Source organism: Oryx dammah, unplaced genomic scaffold (assembly GCF_014754425.2).
Source record: "Oryx dammah isolate SB20612 unplaced genomic scaffold, SCBI_Odam_1.1 HiC_scaffold_3, whole genome shotgun sequence".
NCBI classification, from domain to species: Eukaryota; Metazoa; Chordata; class Mammalia; order Artiodactyla; family Bovidae; genus Oryx; species Oryx dammah.
The window spans coordinates 82,560,719-82,587,083 of NW_024070187.1; the positions used below are offsets into that span (position 1 = coordinate 82,560,719).

Consider the following 26,365-nt stretch of genomic DNA (forward strand, 5'->3'; position numbering starts at 1 on the left):
AATACAATGTCTGACATTCAATAATTTTTAGATAAATGAGTAAATAATTTAACAGAGGAGTATTAATTTTTATCTGTAAGAACTAGCCCCACTAGCTGATTTCTTATCTAAATTTATATTTTAATAAGCCTCAAGAATATATGATGCCATCTTATTTGTGTTCTGTTAACTACCTGGTTTACTAAGCATTTGCCTTTTACTTCACCCTTTAAATATGCTGTAATCTTAGAAGCTACCCCAAAATCAAGTGACCTGGAGCTGAAGTACAATGTAAAATAAAGGGACTCTAGAAAACAGCTTGCAGGCTTTCAAGGCTTTGTATAGATTTAATGCCTACTTCCTAAAGCTACACAGGAATATTATAAAGAGCAAAGTGGTAGATTAATATTCATAGTTACATTTAATATAAACACTTACCCACAGAAAGCAACTGATTCTTGGAAATGCTAATGCTTATCTCTTCACCCTCTTCCATATGTTTGTCTGAATTTCTTTGTAACTTGTCTTGGACAGTATGTGATATATTTATATTTTTATCTTTAGATTGCCTCACATCAACTTCTTCTTCAGGTACATTGGCCTCAGATTTTGTTCTCTGTTTTTGTTTTATAGTCCTTTTGTCTCCAGATGATTTTTTTGCATTCTCAGAATATATTTCATATTTTGTAGATTTACAGTTATTTTCTACATTATCTGACAAAGCACAACACCCACCCGGTATTTTTGGTTCAGAAGGCTGAGATTTCTCTACTGGGTGAGCTTTGCCAGGATGCTTGTTACTTGTCGAAGCTGCAGATGATACATTGTCATGTTTTTCTCTTGACTTCTTCCTCTGAAGGACAGTGCTCTCAGCAGGGGATGCTGTGTGCTGCTTCAGAGGCCCAGTCTTTCTTGGTATAGTAATCCAAGGTTGACTGACAAAACTTTTATCTGATTCATCAATTATAAATTCTTCTTCCAATAACTTCGTATTATTTGCAGGAGATAAATGAGGTGGAACAGTTGCTATATGCCTAACAACAGAACTAAAACAGAATGTTAAATAAACAATAGCTCAAGAAAATAAAGTTTATATATCTTTGCTTTAAAGAGCAGTTGATGTGTCTCTTCAATTTTTCCTTACACTTTAAAATCTTTCCCTCCTTTTAAATTTCTATAATATCTGAGCATACTCATTTATAACATAGATGGGAGCACAGAAATTTAAAGCTGGAAGCATCTCTATAGACTTCATCAACTAATTTCTGGTTCCCCATTCAACAGAAATATTAAACAAATGAAATCCAGAGATGTATAAATACTGCCCAGATATACTCAAAATACATGCCATTATTATAATGTTAAATTAAATTTTGTTTTTATAGATGTCTCATGGGCATGAATTTCTTACCATCCAAAACAAGATTATTTCTGAGACACCTTCTAGTTTAACAATTTAAGAAAACACTACTAAATTATAGACTAAATTATATAAAAATTCATTCCAAGTTTGAAAGTTCACACACATTTTCATACATGTTTATTCTGATGGAATAATTTTGCATTTCCTTCCTCTTTATGACAACAGCCTTGAGCAAACCATATCCTTCAATGCAAAAATAAATAGGGCAAACATCCAAATTCTGAAGGCAGTACAAGTACTCCTTTTTTTGCCTTTTTCACTTGAGTAAGGATGCTTAACCATTTTCATACACAGTAGAGGAAAAGCTATGATGGAAAAACGACTATCATGTCTATATTTTTTCCCTTTATAAAAAGATTACAAGATGAAAATGCCTTCTATACTTCTCTAATCTCAAATACCTAATAAATCTTCCAATATAAAAAACATATACATATATATGCTAAGAAATATATCTTCTAATTAGCAGACTTACAAGTTTATATAATCAGAAAAATCTAGAAAATCTAATAACAGTATAAATAGGAGACTATATAATATATAAATAGAAGATTATGTTTAAACAAATATTATTTTTCAGCACTTAATTAGCCAATCTGATAGAAATATGTTTAATTTGCTTTATTGTGTATTATCTGTAGGGCTTCCCAGGTGGTTCAGTGGTAAAGACTCTGCCTGCCAATGCAGGAGAGGGTACGATCCCCTGGAGAAGAAAATGGCAATCCACTCCAGCATTCTTGCCAGGGAAATTATGTGGACAAAGGAGTCTGGTGGGCTATAGTTTTTGGGGTCGCAAAAGAGTGGACACAACTTAGGGACTAAAGAACAACAAATATTTCCTGCAGTATCTATTAATTCCACACATTAAAGAAGTAATCCTAGGGACTTCTTGGAGGTCCAGTGGTTAGAACTCTGCATTCCCTCTGCAGGGGACATAGGTTCAATCCCTGGACAGGGAACTAGGATCCCACATGCCAGGCAGCCAGAAAAACAAAAAATAATGCTATGTATTTAAAGATAAAAGTTTTCCCAAACCAGCTAATAAAAACTCTCTATATCCCTCCTTTATTCTATTTCAAGAGACTTTCATAACTTTAAGGTTATTCAAACCAAAGATATCCTTTGGAAATAACCTTCACACTTACTATAGATCAAATGTTTATATCCCTCTGATATTAATAAAGTAAAACCTAATCCCCAATATGATGGTATTTTAGGGTGGAGTCTTTAGGTAGTGATGAGGTAATTAGGGTGCAATGGCTCATGAATGGAATTAGCACCTTTATAAGAGAAACCCCAGAAAACTCCCTCACTACCTTTTATCATTTGAGGTTATAGCAATAAGATAGCCATCATGAACCAGGAAGCAGGTCTCACCAGACATTGAAACTACTTGAGCCTTGATCTTGAACTTCTCAGCCTCTAGCATTGTGAAATAAATTTCTGTTGCTTATAAGCCATCCAGACTATACTGGTCTCTTTAGCAGCCCAAATTAAAAATAAAATTTTAATTAAATATTAAAATTCAGAATACAGAAAGATGACTTCTGGCTCAGTGGAAAAATGCCATTTGAGTTGGATCTTGAAGAATGGATATGATTTGGCCATGAGGACATGTAAGAAAGAATCAGAAGGAAAAGCATAAGCAGAACAAAGAAGCAAGAAAACATGAGGAACAGTGAAGTTACACCTGGTTATAGCAATTAAACTATACTCAGTAGTTTATCAAAAAACTGACACATTAAAAAATAATTACTCTTTTAGACACAAATATAATTAGTCCATAAATGTAACATATTTGTATCAGATAGCAGGGACAATATGCAAACAGGGGTAAAAATGCCATATGTACCTATGTGTACACACACACACACACACATACAGAAAGGGAAAGAGAGATGGGAGAGAAGGAGCAAGACTATGGAGGTGGAGGGAGGAAGGAGTCAACTATGGAACAGAGACTGAACCTAAGAGGAATTTCATTCATTCAATGTTTTTATAAAATCTTCCTAATAGATTTGTGAGCACTCTGACAGATCTCATAGAAAATACAAAAGAAACTAAACTTCCAGAAAGATGGGCTTATGTCTTAATCTACATAAGAAAGATATACATAAAATAGTTAAACTGTAATACAAGGTAAGAAATTATTTTAAAAAACACTGGAGTGAAACTTTTAGAAGAAAATATAAATTGGCATATGACAAGGGGAAAGGGTGTGCCAAAGCCACGTGGGTGGGTTAGTCGCCCAGTCGTGTCCGACTCTTTGAGACCCCAAGAACTGTAGCCTGTCAGGCTCCTCTATCTGTGTGATTCTCCAAGCAAAAATACTGGAGTGGATTGCCAATCCCTTCTCCAGAGGATCTTCCTGACCCAGGGATCAAACCCAGGTCTCCTGCGTTGCAGGCAGATTCTTTACCATCTGAGCTACAGGGAAGATCTAGGACTACTGCAAATACATATGACAGAAACAGTTCACTAGTGAGAGTGAAAGCCTTAAATATCAACTATAAAGTGAAAGTGATAGTCACTCAATCGTGTCCGACTCCCTGCAACCCCATGGACCATAGCCCACCAGGCTCTTCTGTCCGTGGAATTCTCCAGGGAACAATACTGGAGTGGGCTGCCATTCCCTTCTCCAGGGGATCATCCAGACTCAGCAATTGAACCTGAGTTCCTACACTGCAAGCAAATTCTTTACTGTCTGAGTCACCAGGGAAGCCCCAAATACCAGTTGACAACTCTGAAACACATTCTGTAGACCACTGACAACTCTGAAATTTATTCTGTAGACCAGTGGTTCTCAACCCTAGCTGCTGTTAATTCCAGTTAACTCTACGTGCAGCCAGTTAAAAATCACTGAATGGACACTGTGGAACTACTGAAGGTTTTTAAGTAGGCAAGAACAGATTAAAACTTATTTTAGGACTACCATTTTACTAACACAATCAAAAGAAATAGAAAAAAATATTTAAAACACAAAGACCCTTGACAATTTTACTTCTAAATATTGCCTTTATTTTTTGATATCATACATACTAGAAAGTGTTGATGAACAGAAGTAATAAAAGCTGAAGAAACTTATTTTCTTTCACATTTAATTTAGAATCCATTAAACGATGGCTTTGTGGTTAGTTTACTGGTAAGAAATTCACTCTATGGGTTAAACATAATTTCAATTAAAAATTATGTTAATTAAGATTAACTTCTGGTTAAATGTCATTAAGAATCCTTAGGTACTATTCAAAGAATCTAAAACAAAAATGTGGACCATTTCTTAATAACTTACCTGGATTCACTTTTTCTTTTTACAGTTTCTAAAAACAACGTTGAAAAACTCTTCCTAGCTTGCAGTTGATTTTCATATTCTGAATCTTGTATTCTTTTTTGAGATGTTCCTGACTGTTTCCTTTCTTGTAGTCCTTCTGATACTTTATCCTCTATTTCTGATACTTCATTCGTTATTTCTACTTTCTTTAAAACATCTTCATCTTCAAAGCTTAACCTGAAAGGTCAGAAGGACGACAAGCTGAATATTTCCACCATTTGCTGAGTTATAAGTTTTCTTGAACTTCCCTACAGTGGTAATACCACCACTTACAAAATTTTCCAATGGGCCTTTATTTAAACTTTATAAATGCTGATGTGTTTCTCTCACACAAATTACACAAGATGAATTGTTCAGAAAAATTAAATTTTGTATTTGCTGATAGAAAAAACAGAGAAAGGATGGTTAAATCATGTAACAAGGCAAATTGTAGCTTAAAATACTAGTTCTCAAACATTTCATATGAATCTGAATCCTCTGGGGAATCTTATTAAAATGTAGATTTTGATTCAATAGGTCTAGCATAGAGTTTGAGATTATGCATTTCTAACAGGCTTCCAGATCGTACCATTTCTCTTGATCCTGAGCTGCAGATCACACTTTGGACTGCAAAATCTTAAAAGTGTACTTAACTCCTCAGCTCCAAGAATCAAACAAGAAAGACCCTATACAGATATACTTATGGCAGAGGTTTTCCAAGGACCTTGAACAATCAATTGTGCTTCTTAAAGACCAAAGGGAAAGAAAGCCCCAGGAAATGGATGTGGGTTTACCACAATTATCTTCAACAATACTTATTGTTTGCTACCCCTCAAAGTGACCTGATATATACCTACCCTGGTGATTAAAAATAACATATGGAAAATACAAATTATTTCTCTTAGGAAGCTATAGAAAATTTATTATGAGGAAAAAAAATATCCTGTGATAAACCATAATGAAAAAGAATATTAAAAAGAATGTGTATATATACATATATATATGCATAACAGTCAATTTGCTATACAGCAGCAATTAATACTTTTAATTCAACTATATGACACTCAAAAATGTTTTTAAAAAGTATCTGAATATAAAAAAATATAAACGTCAAATTTGAATATTTGAGTGCCTGTGTTATTTTCTATATGTCAATAGTATTTTTTTTTAGATCTTAAAAGAAAAAGAAAAAAAGTATGCTTTTCCATAGACCATACAAAAGTTTACCCCCAGACTTTTCAGAAGTACAGTTTAAGGCCTTCCATAATAAATATAAATTGAATATATACCCAACATATGTCTACTTTTCCCATACATGTAAATATTCAATACTTACTGTAAAATACATAAAAGACTAAATTACCCATTTTAACATAAAAAATGAAATTGTTACAGAAAGATTAATATTTCATAAATAAATAAAACTTCACCTTTTTCTGGTTTTATGAGAAATCTCTGTACTTGAAGACAGCATATTTACTGAATTTTTGGAAGTGTGAGTCTCTCTCTTTTGGGCAACAGATGGACTACCCTTTTGCAATGAAGATGCTTTAATAACCAGGTCAGAAGGTGAGCCAACAGATAAGTAACAATCCTCATCAGCTTCACTGTGATTATCTTTTAGTTTTTTACTTGACATTTTTCTCAAGTCAGATGTATTTTTAGAATGAACATCAGTTGCCAAAATTTTCTGAGGAACCTCATGGTCCTGAACTGGAAAAAAAATTATATGAAGATATTAAAAACTCTTTAAATAATATTAGAACAAAATGTGCTTTCCGAAGTTCAGCAACAATTTAATTAGAAAGTTTTCAGAAGACTCACAAATCTTCAAGTTTATAATCAAAGATCTAGGAATAAAATATTCAAGTACTTTAAAAATTCTAAGCTATGAAATTAATAAACTGAAAGATGTATTTGGTCCATGCTCCACAGTTTTGAAATGAGTAAAACCTTCAAACATAGAAAATTCACAGTTCTATTGATACATTAAATTTATTCAAGATTTGAATACAGTCAAACTCATAGAAGGAGAGATTAGAAAAGTAGATGGCAGGGACTGGGAGGAGGGAGAAATTCAGAGTTGTTGATTAACAGATGCAAAGTTTCAGTTGTATAAGATAAATAAATTAGGTATCTAGTGTACAACATTGTGTCTATAGGTAACAATACTCTACTTTACACTTAAAAATCTGTTGAGAGAGATCTCACTTAAAACATTCTTACCACAACAAAACAAAAAATGTTTTAAAGATTTGAATAAATCTATACATAGCTAAGGGCTTCCCAGGTGACTCAGTGGTAATGAATCTGCCTGCTCAGCAAGAGACCTGGGTTTGATCCCTCGGTTGGGAAGATGCCCTGGAGAAGGAAATGGCACCCCACTCCAATATTCTTGCCTAGGAAACCCCATGGATAGAGGAGCCTGGCAAATGGAGTTGGAAGAGTCAGACACTACTTAGTGACTAAACAACAACACACATAGCTAAAATAAGTAATAGGTAATCCTAGAGAAATTATGAGATTCAATCTTCAGGTTAAAAGTTGAGTAACCTAGGGCAGCTTAATGAGAGCACACTTTTGCACATATGTATACATATGTACATACAGAACAGATATATATAGAGATATACATGTCTATATAGAGAATATTAATATATATGTGTATATATATATGTATTTAAAGAGATGACACTTTGGACTTCAAAATCTAAGAATGTGTAAATTTTAAAAAATAAGTTAAAAAACCAATTTAAGAATGTACTTAACCAGTGGGAGATATTATCTCATTACAGCTTTGATTTGCTATAAAAATAATAATATCTCATAATGAGTGATGTTAAACATCTTTTCATGTGTTTATGAGCCATCTACATGTCTTTTTGGAGAAATGTTTGTTTAGGTCTTTTTCCCACTTTTTGATTGGATTTGTTTTTCTGGTATTGACTTATGTGAGCTACTTGTGTATTTTCTAAATTAATCCTTTGTCAGTTGTTTCATTTCTATTATTTTCTCCCATTCTGAGGTTGTCTTTCCACCTTGTTTAGTTTCCTTTGCTGTGCAAAGCGTTTATAGTTTTCTGTCTTACATTTAGGTCCTTAATCCATTTTGAGTTTATCTATGTGTATGGCATCAATTATGTCCGACTCTTTTGCAATCCCATGGTCTATATACAGTCCATGGAATTCTCCAGGCCAGAACACTGTAGTAGGAAGCCTTTCCCTTCTCCAGGGGATCTTCCCAACCCAGGGATCAAATCCAGGTCTCCTGCATTGCAGGCACATTCTTTACCAGCTGAGACACAAGGGAAGCCCACATGGTGCTAGGAAGTGTTGTAACTTCATTCTTTTACATGTAGCTGTCCAGTTTTCCCAGTACCACTTATTCAAGAGGCTATTTTTGCCCCACTGTATAGTCTTCCCTTCTTTGTCAAAAAGAAGGTACCCATAGATGCATGGGTTTATTTGTGGGCTTTCTATCTTGTTCCATTGGTCTACATTTTCTGTTTTGTGTCTGGGTAAGTCTTCATAAAAACATACAACTTCAGCTTCTTCAGCGTTACTGGCTGGGGCATAGACTTGGATTACTGTGATACTGAATGGTTTGCCTTGGAAACGAACAGAGATCATTCTTTCATTTTTGAGATTGCATCCAAGTACTGCATTTCAGACTCTTTTGTTGACCATGATGGCTACTCCATTTCTTTTGAGGGATTCCTGCCTGCAGTGGTAGATATAATGGTCATCTGAGTTAAATTCACCCATTCCAGTCCAGTTTAGTTCGCTGATTCCTAGAATCTTCACGATCACTCGTGCCATCTCTTGTATGATCACTTCCAATTTGCCTTGATTCATGGACCTGACATTCCAGGTTCCTATGCACAGAAATCCAAGTCTATGCCCCAACTAGTAACTCTGAAGAAGCTGAAGTTGAACGGTTCTATGAAGACCTATAAGACCTTTCAGAACTAACACTCACAAAAGATGTCCTTTTCATTAGAGGGGACTGGAATGCAAAAGTAGGAAGTCGAGAAACACCTGGAGTAACAGGCAAATTTGGCCTTGGAATGCAGAATGAAGCAATACAAAGACTAATAGAGCTTTGCCAAGAAAATGCACTGGTCATAGCAAACACCCTCTTCCAACAACACAAGAGAAGACTCTACATATGGACATCACCATATGGTCAATCCACACGGAAATCAGACTGATTATATTCTTTGCAGCCAAAGATGGAGAAGCTCTATACAGTCAACAAAAACAAGACCAGGAGCTGACTGTGGCTCAGATCATGAACTCCTTATTACCAAATTCAGAGTTAAATTGAAGAAAACAGGGAAAACCACTAGACCATTTAGGTATAACCTAAATCAAATCCCTTATGATTATACAGTATAAGTGAGTAATAGATTCAAGGGCCTAGATCTGATACATAGAGTGCCTGATGAACTACGGAATGAGATTCGTGACACTGAATAGGAGACAGGGATCAACACCATCCCCATGGAAAAGAAATGCAAAAAAGCAAAATGGCTGTCTGAGGAGGCCTTACAAATAGCTATGAAAAGAAGAGAGGTGAAAAACTAAGGAGAAAAGGAAAGACATAAGCATCTGAATGTAGAGTTCCAAAGAATAGCAAGAAGAGATAAGAAAGCCTTCTTCAGCGACCAATGCAAAGAAATAGAGGAAAACAACAGAATGGGAAAGACTAGAGATCTCTTCAAGAAAATTAGAGACACCAAGGGAACATCTCATGCAAAGATGGGCTCGATAAAGGACAGAAATGATATGGACCTAACAGAAGCAGAAGATATTAAGAGGAGGTGGTAAGAATACAGAGAAGAACTGTACAAAAAAGAGCTTCACGACGCAGATAATAATGATGGTACGATCACTCACCTAGAGCCAGACATCCTGGAATGTGAAGTCAAGTGGGCCTTAGAAAGCATCACTATGAACAAAGCTGGTGGAGGTGATAGAATTCCAGTTGAGCTATTTGAAATCCTGGAAGATGATGCTGTGAAAGTTCTGCACTCAATAAGCCAGCAAATTTGGAAAACTCAGCAGTGGCCACAGGACTGGAAAAGGTACTTTCATTCCAATCCCAAAGAAAGGCAATGCCAAAGAATGCTAAATCTACCGCACAATTGCACTCATCTCACACACTAGTAAAGTAATGCTCAAAATTCTCCAAGCCAGGCTTTAGCAATACGTGAACCGTGAACTCCCTGATGTTCAAGCTGGTTTTAGAAAAGACAGAGGAACCAGAGATCAAATTGCCAACATCCAATGGATCATGGAAAAAGCAAGAGAGTTCCAGAAAAACATCTATTTCTGCTTTATTGACTATGCCAAAGTCTTTGACTGTGTGGCTCACAAGAAACTGTGGAAAATTCTGAAAGAGAAGGGAATACCAGACCACCTGACCTGCCTCTTGAGAAATCTGTATGCAGGTCAGGAAGCAACAGTTAGAACTGGACATGGAACCACAGACTGGTTCCAAATAGGAAAAGGAGTACGTCCAGGCTGTATATTGTCACCCTGCTTATTTAACTTATATGCAAAGTACATCATGAGAAATGCTGGACTGGAAGAAACACAAGCTGGAATCAAGATTGCCGGGAGAAATATCAAGAACCTCAGAGATGCAGATGACACCACCCTTACGGCAGAAAGTGAAGAGGAACTAAAAAGCCTCTTGATGAAAGTGAAAGTGGAGAGTGAAAAAGTTGGCTTAAAGCTCAACATTCAGAAAACGAAGATCATGGCATCTGGTCCCATCACTTCATGGGAAATAGATGGGGAAACAGTGGAAACAGTGTCAGACTTTATTGTTTTGGGCTCCAAAATCACTGCAGATGGTGACTGCAGCCATGAAATTAAAAGACGCTTACTCATTGGAAGAAAAGTTATGACCAACCTAGATAGCATATTCAAAAGCAGAGACATTACTTTGCCAACAAAGCTCCGTCTAGTCAAGGCTATGGTTTTTCCTGTGGTCATGTATGGATGTGAGAGTTGGACTGTGAAGGCGGCTGAGCATCAAAGAATTGATGCTTTTGAACTGTGGTGTTGGAGAAGACTCTTGAGAGTCCCTTGGACTGCAAGGAGATCCAACCAGTCCATTCCAAAGGAGATCAGTCCTGGGTGTTCATTGGAAGGAATGATGCTAAAGCTGAAACTGCAGTACTTTGGCCACCTCATGTGAAGAGTTGACTCATTGGAAAAGACTCTGATGCTGGGAGGGATTGGGGGCAGGAGGAGAAGGGGACGACAGAGGATGAGATGGCTGGATGGCATCACTGACTCGATGGACGTGAATCTGAGTGAACTCTGGGAGTTGGTGATGGACAGGGAGGCCTGGCGTGCTGCCATTCATTGGGTCGCAAAGAGTCGGACACGACTGAGCGACTGAACTGAACCATACTGTCTTGATGACTGTAGCTTTGCAGTATAATCTGAAGTCAGAAAATTCACCTCCTTCAGCTCCATTCTTCTTTCTGAAGACTGTATTGGCTATTCAGGGTCTTTTGTGCTTCCATATGAATTGTTAAATTTTTTGTTCTAGTTCTGTGAAAAATGCCACTGGTAATTTCATAGGTATCACATTCAATCTATAGATTGCATTTGGTAGTATAGTCATTTTCACAATATTGATTCTTCCTACCCAGGAACATGGAATATCTCTCTGTTTATGTCATCTGATTTCTTCATCCGTGTCTTAAAATTTTCTGTATACAGTTCTTTTGTCCCCTTAGGTAGGTTTATTCCTAGATATTTTATTCTTTTTGTTGCAATGGTGAAAGCAATTTATTCCTTAAATATGAGATTTTTCATTATTAGTATATAGGAATGCAAGTGATTTCTGTGTACTGATTTTGTATCCCAAAATTTTGCTAAGTTCAGTGATTAGCTCTAGTAATTTTCTGACAGTATCTTTAGAGTTTTCTGTGTATAGATTCATATCATCTGGAAACAGTAGGAGCTTTACTTCTTTTCCAATCTGGACTATTTTATTTCTTTTACTTCTCTGAGTGCCATTCAGAAAACGAAGAACACAGCATCAGGTCCCATCACTTCATGGGAAATAGATGGGGAAACAGTGGAAACAGTGTCAGACTTTATTTTTTTGGGCTCCAAAATCACTGCAGATGGTGACTGCAGCCATGAAATTAAAAGACGCTTACTCCCTGGAAGGAAAGTTACAACCAACCTAGATAGCATATTGAAAAGCAGAGACATTTCTTTGCCAACAAAGGTCCGTCTAGTCAAGGCTATGGTTTTTCCTGTGGTCATGTATGGATGGGAGAATTGGACTGTGAAGAAGGCTGAGCACCGAAGAACTGATGCTTTTGAACTGTGGTGTTGGAGAAGACTCTTGAGAGTCCCTTGGACTGTAAGGAGATCCAACCAGCCTCCTTGCAATAGTTTGGCCACCTCGTGAGTCACTGGAAAAGACTCTGATGCTGGGAGGGATTGGGGGCAGGAGGAGAAGGGGACAACAGAGGATGAGATGGCTGGATGGCATCACCGACTCGATGCACGTGAGTTTGGGTGAGCTCTGGGAGTTGGCAGTGGACAGGGAGGCCTGGCGTGCTGCGATTCATGGGGTTTCAAAGAATAGGACATGACTGAGCGACTGAACTATCTCAACTGATTTTGAGGGAGGTTCCTTCTATGCCCATTTTTTGAAGAGTTTTAATCATAAATGGGTGATGAATTCTGTCATAGGCTTTTTCTGCATCTATTGAGAGGCTCATGTGGTGTTTTCTTTCTATTTGTTAATATGGTGTGTCACACTGATTGATTTGCATATAATGAAGCATCCTTGCATCCATGGATAAACCCAACTTAATCATCATATATGAGCTTTTTAATGTGTTGTTGAATTCTGTTTGCTAGAGTTTTGTTGAGGATTCTTGCATCTATGTTCATCAGTGATACTAGTTTGAATGACATAAATATATATGTTTGTATATACAAAAGCTAAATGATAGAAAAATAAGAATTTTCACAAAATTCCTATACAAATCAATCCAACTTCAGTGTAAATCATAACAAAATTTTACTGTAAACAATAAATAAAGTTCATAGAAAGTAAAAACTTCTATGAGTGGCAAAATAGTGACTATAAACACCTTTATATCATCATATTGCTATAAAAATACTATTATTAAAGCAGTATTGACATTAAGAATAAACAAATGGACCAAAATTCAAAAGTACATTGAGGGACCTCCCTGGTGGTATAGTGGATAAGAATCCATCTGCCAATGCAGGGGACACATCCACATGCCATGGAGCAATTAAGCCAGTGCACCACAGTAGAGCCTGTGACCTGCAACAAGAGAAGACACTGCAAGGAGCAGTCTGCACACCACAGTGAAGAGTAGCCCCCACTCAGTGTAACTAAAGAAAGCATGCACCTAGTAATGAAGACCCAGCACAGCCAAAAATAATAAATAAAAATTATTTTTTTAAAGCTTATTGAATAATATATGATAAAAGTAGCCCACTGAGATGAGAATGGATCAAGTAACTAATGAACGTACCTAGCACAAATGACCATCATGAAGAAAGTATTTAATAAAATTTTAACATTATGTCACATTATGTACCAAAACACATTCCAGACGGATTAAAAGTTTAAGAATAAAGATGCTAAGATGAAAATCTAAGTATTATATATACTTTCAGGATAAAACAAATCTTTTAACAAAAATAGGAAATGGGAAAAAGAAATCCAACGTTTGACAAGTCAAATAAAAAATGTTACTTACCATATAAGATACTATAACCAAAATCTGTAATAGTTAAGGGATCATTTGGAAAAATACCTGTCACACATATTATAGGTATTTAATTACATATATTCAATTTAAAGACTTCTCATAAACCGAAGAAACAAATGGGCAAAGAATATGGACAAACAACTAAGATAAAGAGAAATTCAAATAGCCAGTAAACTTATAAAAAGGTGTTCAAACTCAGTGGTAATCACAGAAATACACTAAGATAACAGATTGCTTAATACTGATCAAACTGGCAAAAAAAGTAGAATAAAAATCTATCAGGTGAAAGGTACATTCTTACATTCCTGGTAAAAAGTAAATTGTGAAAGTCTCTTTCACAAGTGTGTGTACACATGCACACATAAACACACACGTTTCTCTATGTATTCATTAAGGAGCACCAATGAAGATACAGAAGGATTCAAGGTTACCTCAGCAGGATGAGGGAAATAAGGATTAGTAGTTTTTTCTTTTAAATCTTTTGACTCTTACCTTAAATGAAGAACTTTTCTAACTTGAAAAATAAAAATAACACTTTAAAAAGCAGTACCACATATAACTGACTAAAAGAAATGGAACAAAAGGAGGAGAGAGAAAAATACTAACCACATATAGTCAAACAGCACACACACGCACACGCCCACACACACACACACACATGCACACGTGCATGTGGACTGGAATATCACTAACCATTAAAAAGAATTCCATTTGTAGTAAATGGACAGACCTAGAGATAAAGGTCCATCTTAGCAAAGTAAATCAGAAAGAGAAAGGCAAATACTATGTGATATCACTTATATGTGGAATTTAAAATATGACATAAATGAATGTATCTATGAAACAGAAACAGACTCATAGAGAACAGACTTGCAGTTGCCAAGGGGTGGGAGGTTGGGAAGGGAAGGGAAGGATAGGGATCTTGGGATTAGCAGACGTAAACTATTGTATACAGGATGGATAAATAACGGTCTTACTGTAGAGCACAAGGAACTATCCTGTCTATCCTGTGATAAACCATAACGGAAAAGAATATTAAAAAGAATATATGTATGTATATATGTATAACATATATGTACATATATATGTATATGTATAACATATATATACATATGTATATGTATATGTATAACATATATATACATATATATATGTATATGTATAACGTATATATGTATAACATATGTATATATGAGTCACTTTGCTGTACAGCAGAAATTAAACACAACATTGTAAATCAACTATATTTCAATAAAAATTTTAAAACTTATTCACATTAAACACACACACACACACCAACAATGGACTTGAGAGAGACTCAAAAACAACTTCACAATTCTGTCTAGGCTGACCCTGACCTTGTCCCACCAAAACAATATATGTGCTACCTAAAGTACTTTTACCTTTTAAAATATACTGAGGCAAGTATTACCCATGGGGATGCTACCAACCTGATTTGTTGACAGCTTCATTTAGTTCTACAGTTAACTGCAGAGGGGCTTCTTTCTTCCTTGAAGAAACTGGACCTGACTTTGGATGTGATTTCTGGCTCTGAGTCTAAAAGAGATACAGCATTAGATCTACTCTATTTAATTACCAATTCTGATTAAACATATTTGTTTTAAAATTGAAAAAAAATTGTAAAACATGAAACAAGCTGGTAAAGTTGCATACTTAAATAACACTGTAGAAACCAAATTCATATAACCTATCATAGAAACAATGAATAGCTTTTAAAAACCTAAAGAAGATTAGACAAATAAATTGCTATATAGGCATTTAACATCACAAATACAAGAGAAATGAATAAAGTACAGCAACATGAATGATTATGTTAAAAAAAAAAAAAAAGCAAGGTGCAGAAGACTGTGAGATCAGAGACATGAAGATCAGAAACTGAAGGTAAGAATAACACACTGAAAACAGAGACATTAAATAGAAGTATTCAAAATCCATCTTCCTCCTTGCCCCCACTAGGCTGAGAACACTCACTGTTAAAATCAGACACCCAAGCAGTAGAGATTTCTTTGTCAGAAAAACTTATCAGGTCAAGAGAAGAAAGCCTGCAGATATTAACAAGAAGCTTTTCACAATGACGTGGCCATAGAGATCACACTACAGCAAAATCTAAAAACGTACAACTCTTAAGCATGCAGAGTTTCCAATTACCACTTTAGTTTTACACTCCTAAATGTGAGGAGACCAATAAGGATCACTGGAACATTTTTTTTTTTTCTTTTTTTGAATCCAGAATGTATTTTGAAAACTTTTACACTGTTATCAAAGCCAGGCAAACAAATATCCTTCACAAATATTAACATAAAAATCCTAAACAAAATACGAGCAAACAAAAGCAGTACATTAAAAGGGTTATATACCATGACCAAGTGGAATCCACTCCTGGAATTTTAGAATGGGTCAACAGACAAAAATCAATGTGATATGTCACCTTAACAGAATGAAGGAAAAAAAGACCCAAAGGTTCTAGTGTAAGCATTTGACTCAGACGGTAAAGAATCTGCCTGCAATGCAGGAGACCCAAGTTCAATCCCTGAGTCAGGAAGATCCCCTAAAGAAGGGAATGGCTACCCACTCCAGTATTCTTGGCTACCCACTCCTGACCTTGTCCCACCAAGACAACATACGTGCTACCTTAAACATTTTTTTACCTTTTAAAATATACCGAGGCAAATATTACCCATGGACAGAGAATTCCATGGACAGAGGAGTCTGGAGGGATACAGTCCATGGAGTTGCAAAGAGTAGGACCCAACTGAGTGACTAATGTTAAATTAAAATTATCTCTCCAAAAAGAAATAAAATTCTCTCTCCAAACTAGGGCTTATCAAGTGGTACAGTGGTAAAGAACCCATCTGCCAATGCAGGAGATGCAGGTTTGATCCTTGGTCTGGAAAGATCCCCTGGAGAAGGAAATGGCAACCCACCCCAGTATTCTTGCCAGGAGAACCTCATGGACAAAGGAGTGTGGCGGGCTACAGTCCATGGGGTTGCAAAGTGTCAGACATGACTTAGTGACTGAACAACAACAAAGTTATCCATTTGGGGAACCTCCAGGATTCCAATATGTCATGCCATCCCTGCACAAGTGTCAAAAGCTCTGCTTTCCCTCAGTGGACTCACTCTGGGCCAGCCTAAAATCTTCAGTTTTTGCCCCAAATCAGCAAATACTCTCAGGGAAGAAAATGACGAACAATCATCAACTCCTATTCTAAGGATTCATTTTCTTTTTTAGTTCATCTAGTCCTTGTTGCTTCCACAACTCCCATGTCTCTAAAAAACTTGAGTTCTTTTGCATTTTATTCTTTTTTTAAACTAGCTGTTGCAGCAGAAGCACTGACCTACTGCAATCTGTTACATCCTACCTGAAAGTAGAACCTCTACTCTTGATATCAAAGCCCCACAAGAACATTGTGAGAAAAGAAAAAGAAAATATTGTTCATGAACACAGATGCAATCATCTTAAAATATTAGCAAACCAAATCAGAACAAGTTAATACTTCATGACCAAGCCAAGATTATCCCAGGATACTTAGTTGATTTAACTGTCAAAGATTAATATAATTTATCACATTAAAAAAAAGTCTCTCAATTATGACAACAATGGATGTCTTCATTCCTTGGAACCAAAAGGCTATATGTGGTTAATTATTTGTTTATACAAGTTTCTAGTGAATGCTATTTCTAGCATTACAGGTCTTCCTCTCAGATACTGCAAATTCCATTTCAGACCACCCCAATAAAGAGAGTACTACAATAAAGCAAGGCACATGAATTTTTTGATTTCCCAGTGTATATAAAAACTGTTTCCACTAAACTGTAGTACAGTTTGGAGAAGGAAATGACAACCCACTCCAGTATTCTTGCCTGGAAAATTCCATGGAGGGAGGAGCCTAGTAGGCTACAGTCCATGGGGTCGCAAAGAGTTGGACACGACTGAGCGACTTCAATGTCAATGTAGTACAGTAAGTGTGCAATAGCATTATGTCTAAAAAAATTTGCATACCTTAATTAAAAAATATTTATTGCTAAAAAATGTTAACCATTGTCTGAGCCTTCTAGAAGTCATAATTTTTTTGCAACAGTAACTTCAAAGGTCTCTGATCATACATAGATCATGACAAATATAATAATAATAAAAATGTTTGAAATATAGTGAGAAATTACCAAAACATGACATAGAGACATGAAGCAAACAAATGCTGTCAGAAAAAACAGCAGAGAGACTTGCTTGACACAGGGTTACCACAAACCTTCAATTTGTAAAAAATGAACTATCTGTGAAGGGCAACAGGCAAAGCACAATCTACAATGTATGTCTATATACAATTTTTCTCTTCAATTACTATTGTGCTTTTGAATAATTTGTCCTCAATCATTAGCTTCAAAATCTCTATTTCAAAGGTGGCTATTTTGTAGAGTTAGGCCAATGTATCCTCTTAAGATATATAATGAATAAAAGACTGATTTCCCTGTTTAGCAATAAACTGCCTTCAGTAAGAGTGAAAAATAATTGTGTTATAATTTGATGATTCTAATTCCCAGACCTCCAATTTCAACCACAGGAAATGTAGGACCAAAATTTTCATAAAATATCTCTAAATTTCATGTAAACTCAATGGAAATATAGGATTCCTTTTAAAGAATAAGACTTACAAACAACTCAAATGTATCTAATTTTGTGTATTGAGCTTTACTCATGAAGCTCTCCTTTTAGACCTACCTCTTTGCTTGATGACTGAACACAAATATCTTTTGTTTTAGGTGTTGAATAAAGCACTGATTTTGTGGCATTTTTGCTAACATCATTGGCAAGACCTAAAAAGTCAAAAAAAAATTTAAACGTATAAAAATTTGTGGTTACAATTAAAAGAAGCCCTATATTATACATGAAGAATTCTTTTGATTCTTTTAAGCACAATTAGTTTAACTGAAGTACAGACATCAACTTAATATTCAAATGTACCTAGAAGGCATCAGGAACTGATAAAGACAGACAAGATTCCTGAAGAAGTATGTGCCAATTCATCTTTCAGAACTTAAAAAGAAGAGATACCTTTCCACTATGTGTGCTTTTCTTTGGTTGGCTTTTTTTCGTTTTGCTTTGTTTGTTTGTTTTGGTTGGCTTTTATTCCAAATCCTTCTGATATTAATCAGCACTTAGAAAAGTTTGCTAAAACTTGCCATAATATATTTTTTCTTTAGGAAGGGGTGCAAATCACCAAATGTTATTACAAGCTCTTCAGAGATCTCAAGAATTCTGCACATTATTTCCATTAATAAGATATTTCCTCTAGTGTATAATAATTATTTACAGAATTCCAGACTATAGGAATCTAGTGTGAACTAAAGGGAATAACAAATTATTCTCATTTCTGCCAGTATTATCTTCAGTATGGAGAAGGAAATGGCCACCCACTCCAGTATTCCTGCTGGGAAAACCCCATGGATGGAGGAGCCTGGCGGGCTATAGGCCATGGGATGGCAAACAGCTGGATATGACTGAACAATTAACACACATCTTCAGTATACCAGAAGGTACATGAAGGACTGCACATGTACTCAAAATTCCTGGGAGAATATATACTGAAATGCTGGAACATATTTGCTGAATTTGATGTCAATGGACAAATTTATATTTCAGTCATCCCAAACCACAAAGTAAAACCTTACTTTTTTCTTCAAAACAGTCTAGTAAGACTTCCAGTATATTCTGGCCATGCTCTGTATTAATGTCAGGTGCCCTAGTAAGAAACAAAGAACAGAAAATGTTAATGTATCATTTCTAAAAGGTATTTGCTAATTATTAACATCTATCTTGAAAATTCCATATCTCCTTATTACAAAATGCTCATTTTTACTTAATGAGAAAAATATCACAATTAAAATCTGAGGATAAAACAAGTATTTGAGAGACCAAGAGTTCCCAAAAAGTATATGAAGCCGTATTTATTGTCTACATTAACAATTATATTCCCTGATTGAATAGCCATGTCTAAAGCTATTTTTGACTACTGCTGTACCTAAAAAAGAACATAAAACTTTTTTGAACAAAGGCTATGGTTTTTCCTGTGGTCATGTATGGATGTGAGAGTTGGACTGTGAAGAAGGCTGAGCGCTGAAGAACTGATGCTTTTGAACTGTGGTGTTGGAGAAGACTCGAGAGTCCCTTGGACTGCAAGGAGATCCAACCAGTCCGTTCTGAAGGAGATCAGCCCTGGGATTTCTTTGGAAGGAATGATGCTGAAGCTGAAGCTCCAGTACTTTGGCCACCTCATGTGAAGAGTTGACTCACTGGAAAAGACTCTGATGCTGGGAGGGATTAGGGGCAGGAGGAGAAGGGGACGACAGAGGATGAGATGGCTGGATGGCATCACTGACTCACTGGACCTGAGTCTGAGTGAACTCCGGGAGTTGGTGATGGGACAGGGAGGCCTGGCGTGCTGCGATTCATGGGGTCGCAAAGAGTCGGACACGACTGAGCGACTGAACTAAGAACTAATCATTCTTGAAATACTTCTTTAATAAAGACTCTATAGTCACAGGTCCTAACAGCTCCAAGTAACATAGTCTTCCCTACATTTCAAATGCACTTTTGATTCAATACCCTTAATCTGAAGGAACTAGTTTTAGATTCACATGCAGTTATAAAAATAATATAAAAGAGATCCCCTGTTCACTTTATCCAGTTTCCTTCAATGGGAACAGTTCACCTAATACAATATACTATCAAAACCATGATATGGATATTGACAAAACCACCAATTTTATTCAGATTTTTCCAGTTCTACATGTACTCATTTGCATGTTTATGTTTGTGTATGTACTAAGTTCTATGCAATTTATCATATTTGAAGATTCAGTTATGACCACAATAGTCAAGGTACTGAACAGTTCTGTCACCACAAAGATCCTTCTACTGCCCATTAGGATCACACCCACCTTTTCTTTTTCTTAGCCCCACAGAATAAACTGCACCTTTCTGTTAGTACCATTCAAAGTCTAGAGTGGTTTATCCATAGCTGTCATTTAGTCAAAACTGAAACTGCCTCTTCCTGATCCATCACTCATCAGGCGAATTTATTTTATGACTGCCATTTAGCCAATGTTCTGTTTGCACTAATATTTCTCTGTTAATATAAAATAACTAAGATGATTATACTTAACCAATGAGCATATAAATCATTATTTTAGTCAGAGGTTAATAGTTTTTCCTTTCTGCATTTAAAAATTCCACTTTCTAAAGATGGGAATAAAAATCATCTTAAAAGCTTAAGTACACAGATCACCTGGAAGGTCGGCAAAATCTTCTTCTATAGTCATTTTTGAGATGATCCTGAAAGAAAAGTAAATATCAGTTTGGTGAAAAGTTAAGTTCTTCATTTATCCATTCAGCAAGTATCTGCTGACTGCCTACTATAATACTATAAAGAGGAATTCTTCTGGATCAAGTGAAAAACAACTTGGCTCACATCCACTGTTTCCAAACCTTTTTTATATTATTTCCTTACCCTGGATTTTTTTATCGTCTTCTTCCTCTTCCTACTCCTCCATTTCCCCCTACACCTCTTCCGTAATCAAAATCATACTATCTGGGCTTCCAGTAACTCAAGTTAGTCCATCAACAGTATCTATCTATCTTCTTTCCTTGTAGATCAATCCCTCTAAATAATAGTAAAGAATAGACTGCCATAAAACTACAATGAAAAAGAGAATGGAACAGAGGACCATCTGCAGACAAACACATACAACAAATTTCTGAAAGATGGAAACAAATGAAACATGATAATTGATGAAACAGAAAAAAGCAGAAACAGCCTAACGTAAGCTCAGAGGATATTGTCCTGGATGAGGAGTAAATGACCAACATAATGAAAATGCAAGAAGATTCATACCTAGGAAACTAAGAGTGAAATATCAGAAAAACTGAGGATTAAAAAGTGGTAGAATGTCTCCAAATGAGAAATTAGGTAACCCAACAAAGAAGAGGGGTTTCTCACATGGTGCTAGTGGTAAAGAACCTGCCTGCCAATACAGGAGACATAAGAAATGCAGGTTCAATCCCAAAGCTGGGAAGATCCCCTAGAGGAGGGCATGGCAACCCACTCCAATATTCTTGCCTGGAAAATTCCATGGATAGAGAAGCCTGGCGGGCTACAGTCCATAAGGTCACAAAGGGTCAGACATGACTGAAATGACTTAGCAACAAAGAAGAAGCCCCTATCAATGGAAACGACAGGAAAAAATAAAACACATGGACATGTTGAAACTGGAAGTGGAAAACATATTTGTGATAATCTGGGTCCTATCTTTTTAGTGTAAAATCTATAAAGTTAACTTTTCAAGTTGAAAATTGGATAGTAACAGGACAAGTAGTATGCTTTTAAAAATAAATAAATTATTATCAACATAAAATGTTCAGTAAGCTGTACTCTTCCTTGGCCCTATGGGATATAAATAATCCCACTTCATGTGAACACTTTCTTTACCCCACTCATGCTCTGACATTCTGACTCTCCTAATGCTCTTTATGCACAACTCTAAGCCACTGTAGTTTCTACTCACAGGGACTATTACCTTGCTTCACTTTTGAATTGAATTGTTCAGAAAGATGAAGACATCTCTTAAGAGTTTAAGAAACCTGAGAGTAGAGAGTTTGTCTTAAGCTAGCTTATACTCTTCCCAGAGCTTTGCCAGTGTTGTATACCACAAAAACATGTTTTGTTATTTTGACATGTCAAATAAATAAGACTAAAATTTATTAGATAAAAGTGTTTTTCTTTAAAGAAAATTAGTGTTTCACAAACCCTATTAATTTCAGGAGGTACCTAAGGAGCAAAAGATTAAATCTATTTTACAGATAGCAAACTAAGGAACAAAGACATCTAACGAGTCTGCATTTTATCACAAGATACAAAATTAATGCAAGCACTCAGGTCTCTCATCAGCACTCACCATTTGAAACACTTAAGCAAATCCTTGATAATTAATGTTAGTTAACTCCCTTCCAAGGTCTAATTTAAGGTCATTCTTCTAATTTAACACAATAAAATGAAAAAGTCAAATTTTCACACTGAATGTTTCTGAACATTAAATAACACCTGTAAAGTACTCTGTTACTCTTTTAAATAGAAAAAATTTAAGGCTAAGACAATACATGCCTTCAGCAAATATGAATCAAGCACCTACTAGAGGCCAAATGCTATTTTGGCACAGTAGAAAACAAGACAGACACGGTCTTTTAATTTTAAATTAAAAGTTAGAATACAAAAATTATTAATTTTCAAACACATTCAAAAACTTTCACATTCAACTCATCTTCATTCAATTTCAGATTCTTTCATTCACTATGAGATTGTTTCTCAAAGAAAATAATATGCATCACAGCTGCTGCTGCTGCTAAGATGCATTAGTCGTGTCCAACTCTGTATGAACCCACAGACGGCAGCCCACCAGGCTACCCCGTCCCTGGGATTCTCCAGGCAAGAACACTGGAGTGGGTTGCCATTTCCTTCTCCAATGCATGAAAGTGAAAAGTGAAAGTGAAGTCGCTCAGTCGTGTCCGACTCTTCGCGATTCCATGGACTGCAGCCTACCAGGCTCCTCTGTCCATGGGATTTTCCAGGCAAGAGTACTGGAGTGCGTTGCCATTGCCTTCTCTGATACGTCACAGCAGAGTTTCTCAAATCTAGCATTGATGACATTTTGGGCTGAATGACTCATGAGGGCCTGTCCCATGCATTGGTAGGATACTTGCAGCATCCCTGGCCTCCATCCACTGGATGCCCTTATACCCCTCACCCACACCTTTTTAAGACAACCAGAAATTTTCCCAGGCAACACCAAACACCTCCTGCAGGGCAAAATTACACCCAGTCTGAAATCACTAAAGTACAGGAATGACTGAGGATAATCTCTCAACTCCTTTCTCCTTTTGTCTTTTAAATGAGTTATGATGCAAAGTCAGATACTAGAACTAAAAGGGTCAAAACAATTCTGACTTTGGGGGGACTTTCCCAGTAGTCCAATGATTATGACTTCAGGCTTCCAATGCAGAAGTCGGGTAGTGGATTGGATCCCTTGTCAGGAAACTAAGATCCCACATGCCACATGGCACAGCTAAGGGGTGGAGGTGGAGTGAACTGTGGCATTTGCTTCCAGCCAAATCTTCTCAACAAACTTTCATGATCAAGTGATTCCTGGACAAGAAACAAAAGTAGAATCATCCCATTCCCCAGTGGATTTGAATAAAACTGGTAATAAAATCAGGTGCAAACACAAAAGATGACACTGGAGAAGAACCAAACTGGATCTATAAGGCGTCCTGCACATGAGGTGGCACACATACTCATACTGTGCCAAGAGCACTTGCATCTTATCATCAACTCTGAAAAATCAATACTATATGAACAGCTGGATGTGTTTTACTGGGAAAAAGATTTATGATTTTTGTCGTGTCAGTGTTTCTGCACTAGTGCTTTGGCTCAGTAATAAACACGAGACTTTTTCTTGAAAAATAATAAAAGTGAACTGCGATCAAAAGAATAAAACACAGCAAACTGAACCAGCAGCTGCTCTTCCAGTTTTAGTGTTGTCTCTCTCTCTCCTCCTTAATCTGAGAAGCCAAGTGCAGTCAATGGGGAGGACCATTACAAAGAGAAGGAAAGAGAACTTTGAAAGGAGACACAAGGGCAACATTTAAAGAAGACTGACAGAAAAAGCAGGCAGCAGGAAAAGCAGTCAATGTGAGAACTAAGACAAGCTTCAACCAGTCTAAGCTTTCCATATTCTGAAGGGCATCATCCTAAAACTAGGAGAAATTTGTAAGGTGAGATTATAGGGAGGAAAGAAGTTGCTTATTAATAATATCATTGATATTATTATTATTGATCATAGATTTTAAACACATGCCAACATCAATATAAATAAAACACTGATCATGGTTTCTAAAAGAGAAAGAATGAGAAGATAAGCCACAGACAAGGAGAAAATATTTGCAAAAGGCACATCTGATAAGCGCTGCTATCCAAAATATACAAAGAACACTTAAAACGCAATAAAAAGAGCGGACTCCCCTGGAGGTCCAGTGGTTAAGGCTCCAGTTTCCAATGCAGAAGGTGCGGGTTCAATCCCTGGTCAGGGAACTAAGATCCCACATGCCTCCCAGCACCATCAACAAATAAAAATGAATAAAATAGTTTTTAATCTCAATTAAAAAACAAATGGTCCAAAGACCTTAAAAGATACCTAAGAAGATATACAGATGGCAAGTAAGCTTGTGAAAAGATGCTCTACATCATACATCAATGGGAAATGCAAACTAAAGCCAGATACTACTATATATCTGACTGTGTGTCCAAAATCTGGAAAAATGACAATGCCAATTGTGGAACAATGCGAACTCTCATTTTGGAAGGCAAAATGGTACAGCCACTTTTTGGTGGTTTCTTACAAAAGTAAACATACTCTTACCAAATGACCCAGCAACCGTGCATTTTTCTTTAGTCAACAGTATGAAAGTGTTGGTATAGACAGTACTTTTTACCATGAGCACATGCATTATTTACATTGTATATAATTGTGGGCTGAAAAAAATGCACAACTTAAAATTTATAATTTCTATTTGGTGACCTTACTTAGGACCATAGCTCAGGAGACGGACTCTCAGAACTCCTCTGAAGAGGTAAGGGAGGACCTAGGATATACAGGAGTTTGGGCTGGGGGGAAAAAGAAATCAAGTATCAAAACTACTGCTAATCACGAAAAAAGACACCTCAAGCTAATAATTTTAATACTTCTCTCTAAATGCGAAGACGCTAGAGTCCAGACTCACATAAGTTTCTTTAACTATCTAGGGCCAGTAGCCTGTTTCCTACATCCTGAAGTCCCCTCAGGCACACTTAGACGCAGCTGCAGTTTCGGGTGGCCTGAAGGTGGGCTACTGCTACTGCTACTTGCTAAGTCACTTCAGTCGTGCCCGACTCTGTGCGACCCCATAGACAGCAGCCCACCAGGCTCCCCCGTCCCTGGGATTTTCCAGGCAAGAGTACTGGAGTGGGGTGCCATTGTCACATTCTGTTTACTTAAGTGGAGGGAAATAATTTTTTTCCACAATAAACTTCTTTATGCATGAAAGTGAAGTCGCTCAGTCGTGCCCGACTCTTTGCGACCCCATGGACAATGAGTGGCCTGCACCAAGCTCCTCCGTCCATAGGATTTTCCAGGCAAGAGTACTGGTATGGGTTGCCATTTCCTTCGCCAGGGAATCTTCCGGACCCAGGGATCGAACCCAGGTCTCCCGCACTGTAGACAGACGCTTTACCGTCTGAGCCACCATGGAAGTCCTACTTTATGCATACAAGCATATGTATACAACAATATAAATGGGAGTTCATCAATGCTTAAGATCTTAAACGGGGAGATAAAGGAGAAACTAGGAGTTGAGGATAGGGGCTGCTAAGGGTTGTATAACGTATAATAACCATAACAGGCTACGGGGTCGCCAATAGTCGGATACGAGACTCAGCAGCTAAAATAACAAAACCGTAAACCTAAAGTACAAAAAAGGGAATACCAAGGAGTTCAGAAACTGTCCAATAAAAATGAGTTTCCGTCCCCTCAGTCATTCACCGCTTACACTTTTAACCAGTAGCTGCCTCTCAGAAACCTGTCAGAAACCTGCCTCTTTACATCAGCAATTCTGAAAGAAACGGTCAATTTCAAGGCTTCCCAACACTACCAAGGACAGAAAATTATTGGGAGGACTAAAAACTGAAAGCTCAGTCGCTCAGTGGTGTCCGATTCTTTGCGACCTCATGGACTGTAGTCCGCCAGTACCCTCTGATTC

At 36.7% G+C, this 26,365-nt stretch overlaps 1 protein-coding gene across 3 annotated transcripts in view; it reads right to left on the bottom strand.

Moving 5' to 3' along the window:
- Positions 1–26,365, bottom strand: part of CENPC (centromere protein C) — a 92,069-nt gene that overhangs the window by 65,067 nt on the left and 637 nt on the right. The window contains exons 2-8 of one of the 3 annotated variants that reach the window (XM_040238292.1): positions 20,808–20,854; positions 19,192–19,262; positions 18,242–18,336; positions 14,952–15,057; positions 6,140–6,422; positions 4,692–4,907; positions 418–1,013 (exon numbers count right to left, since the gene is read on the bottom strand). In XM_040238292.1, coding sequence (XP_040094226.1) covers positions 418–1,013; positions 4,692–4,907; positions 6,140–6,422; positions 14,952–15,057; positions 18,242–18,336; positions 19,192–19,262; positions 20,808–20,854 — 1,414 coding nt within the window. Of the gene's footprint in view, positions 1–417; positions 1,026–4,691; positions 4,908–6,139; positions 6,423–14,951; positions 15,058–18,241; positions 18,337–19,191; positions 19,263–20,807; positions 20,855–26,365 lie in introns of all 3 variants that reach the window. The other 2 variants (XM_040238291.1, XM_040238293.1) reach the window with 2 other exon arrangements.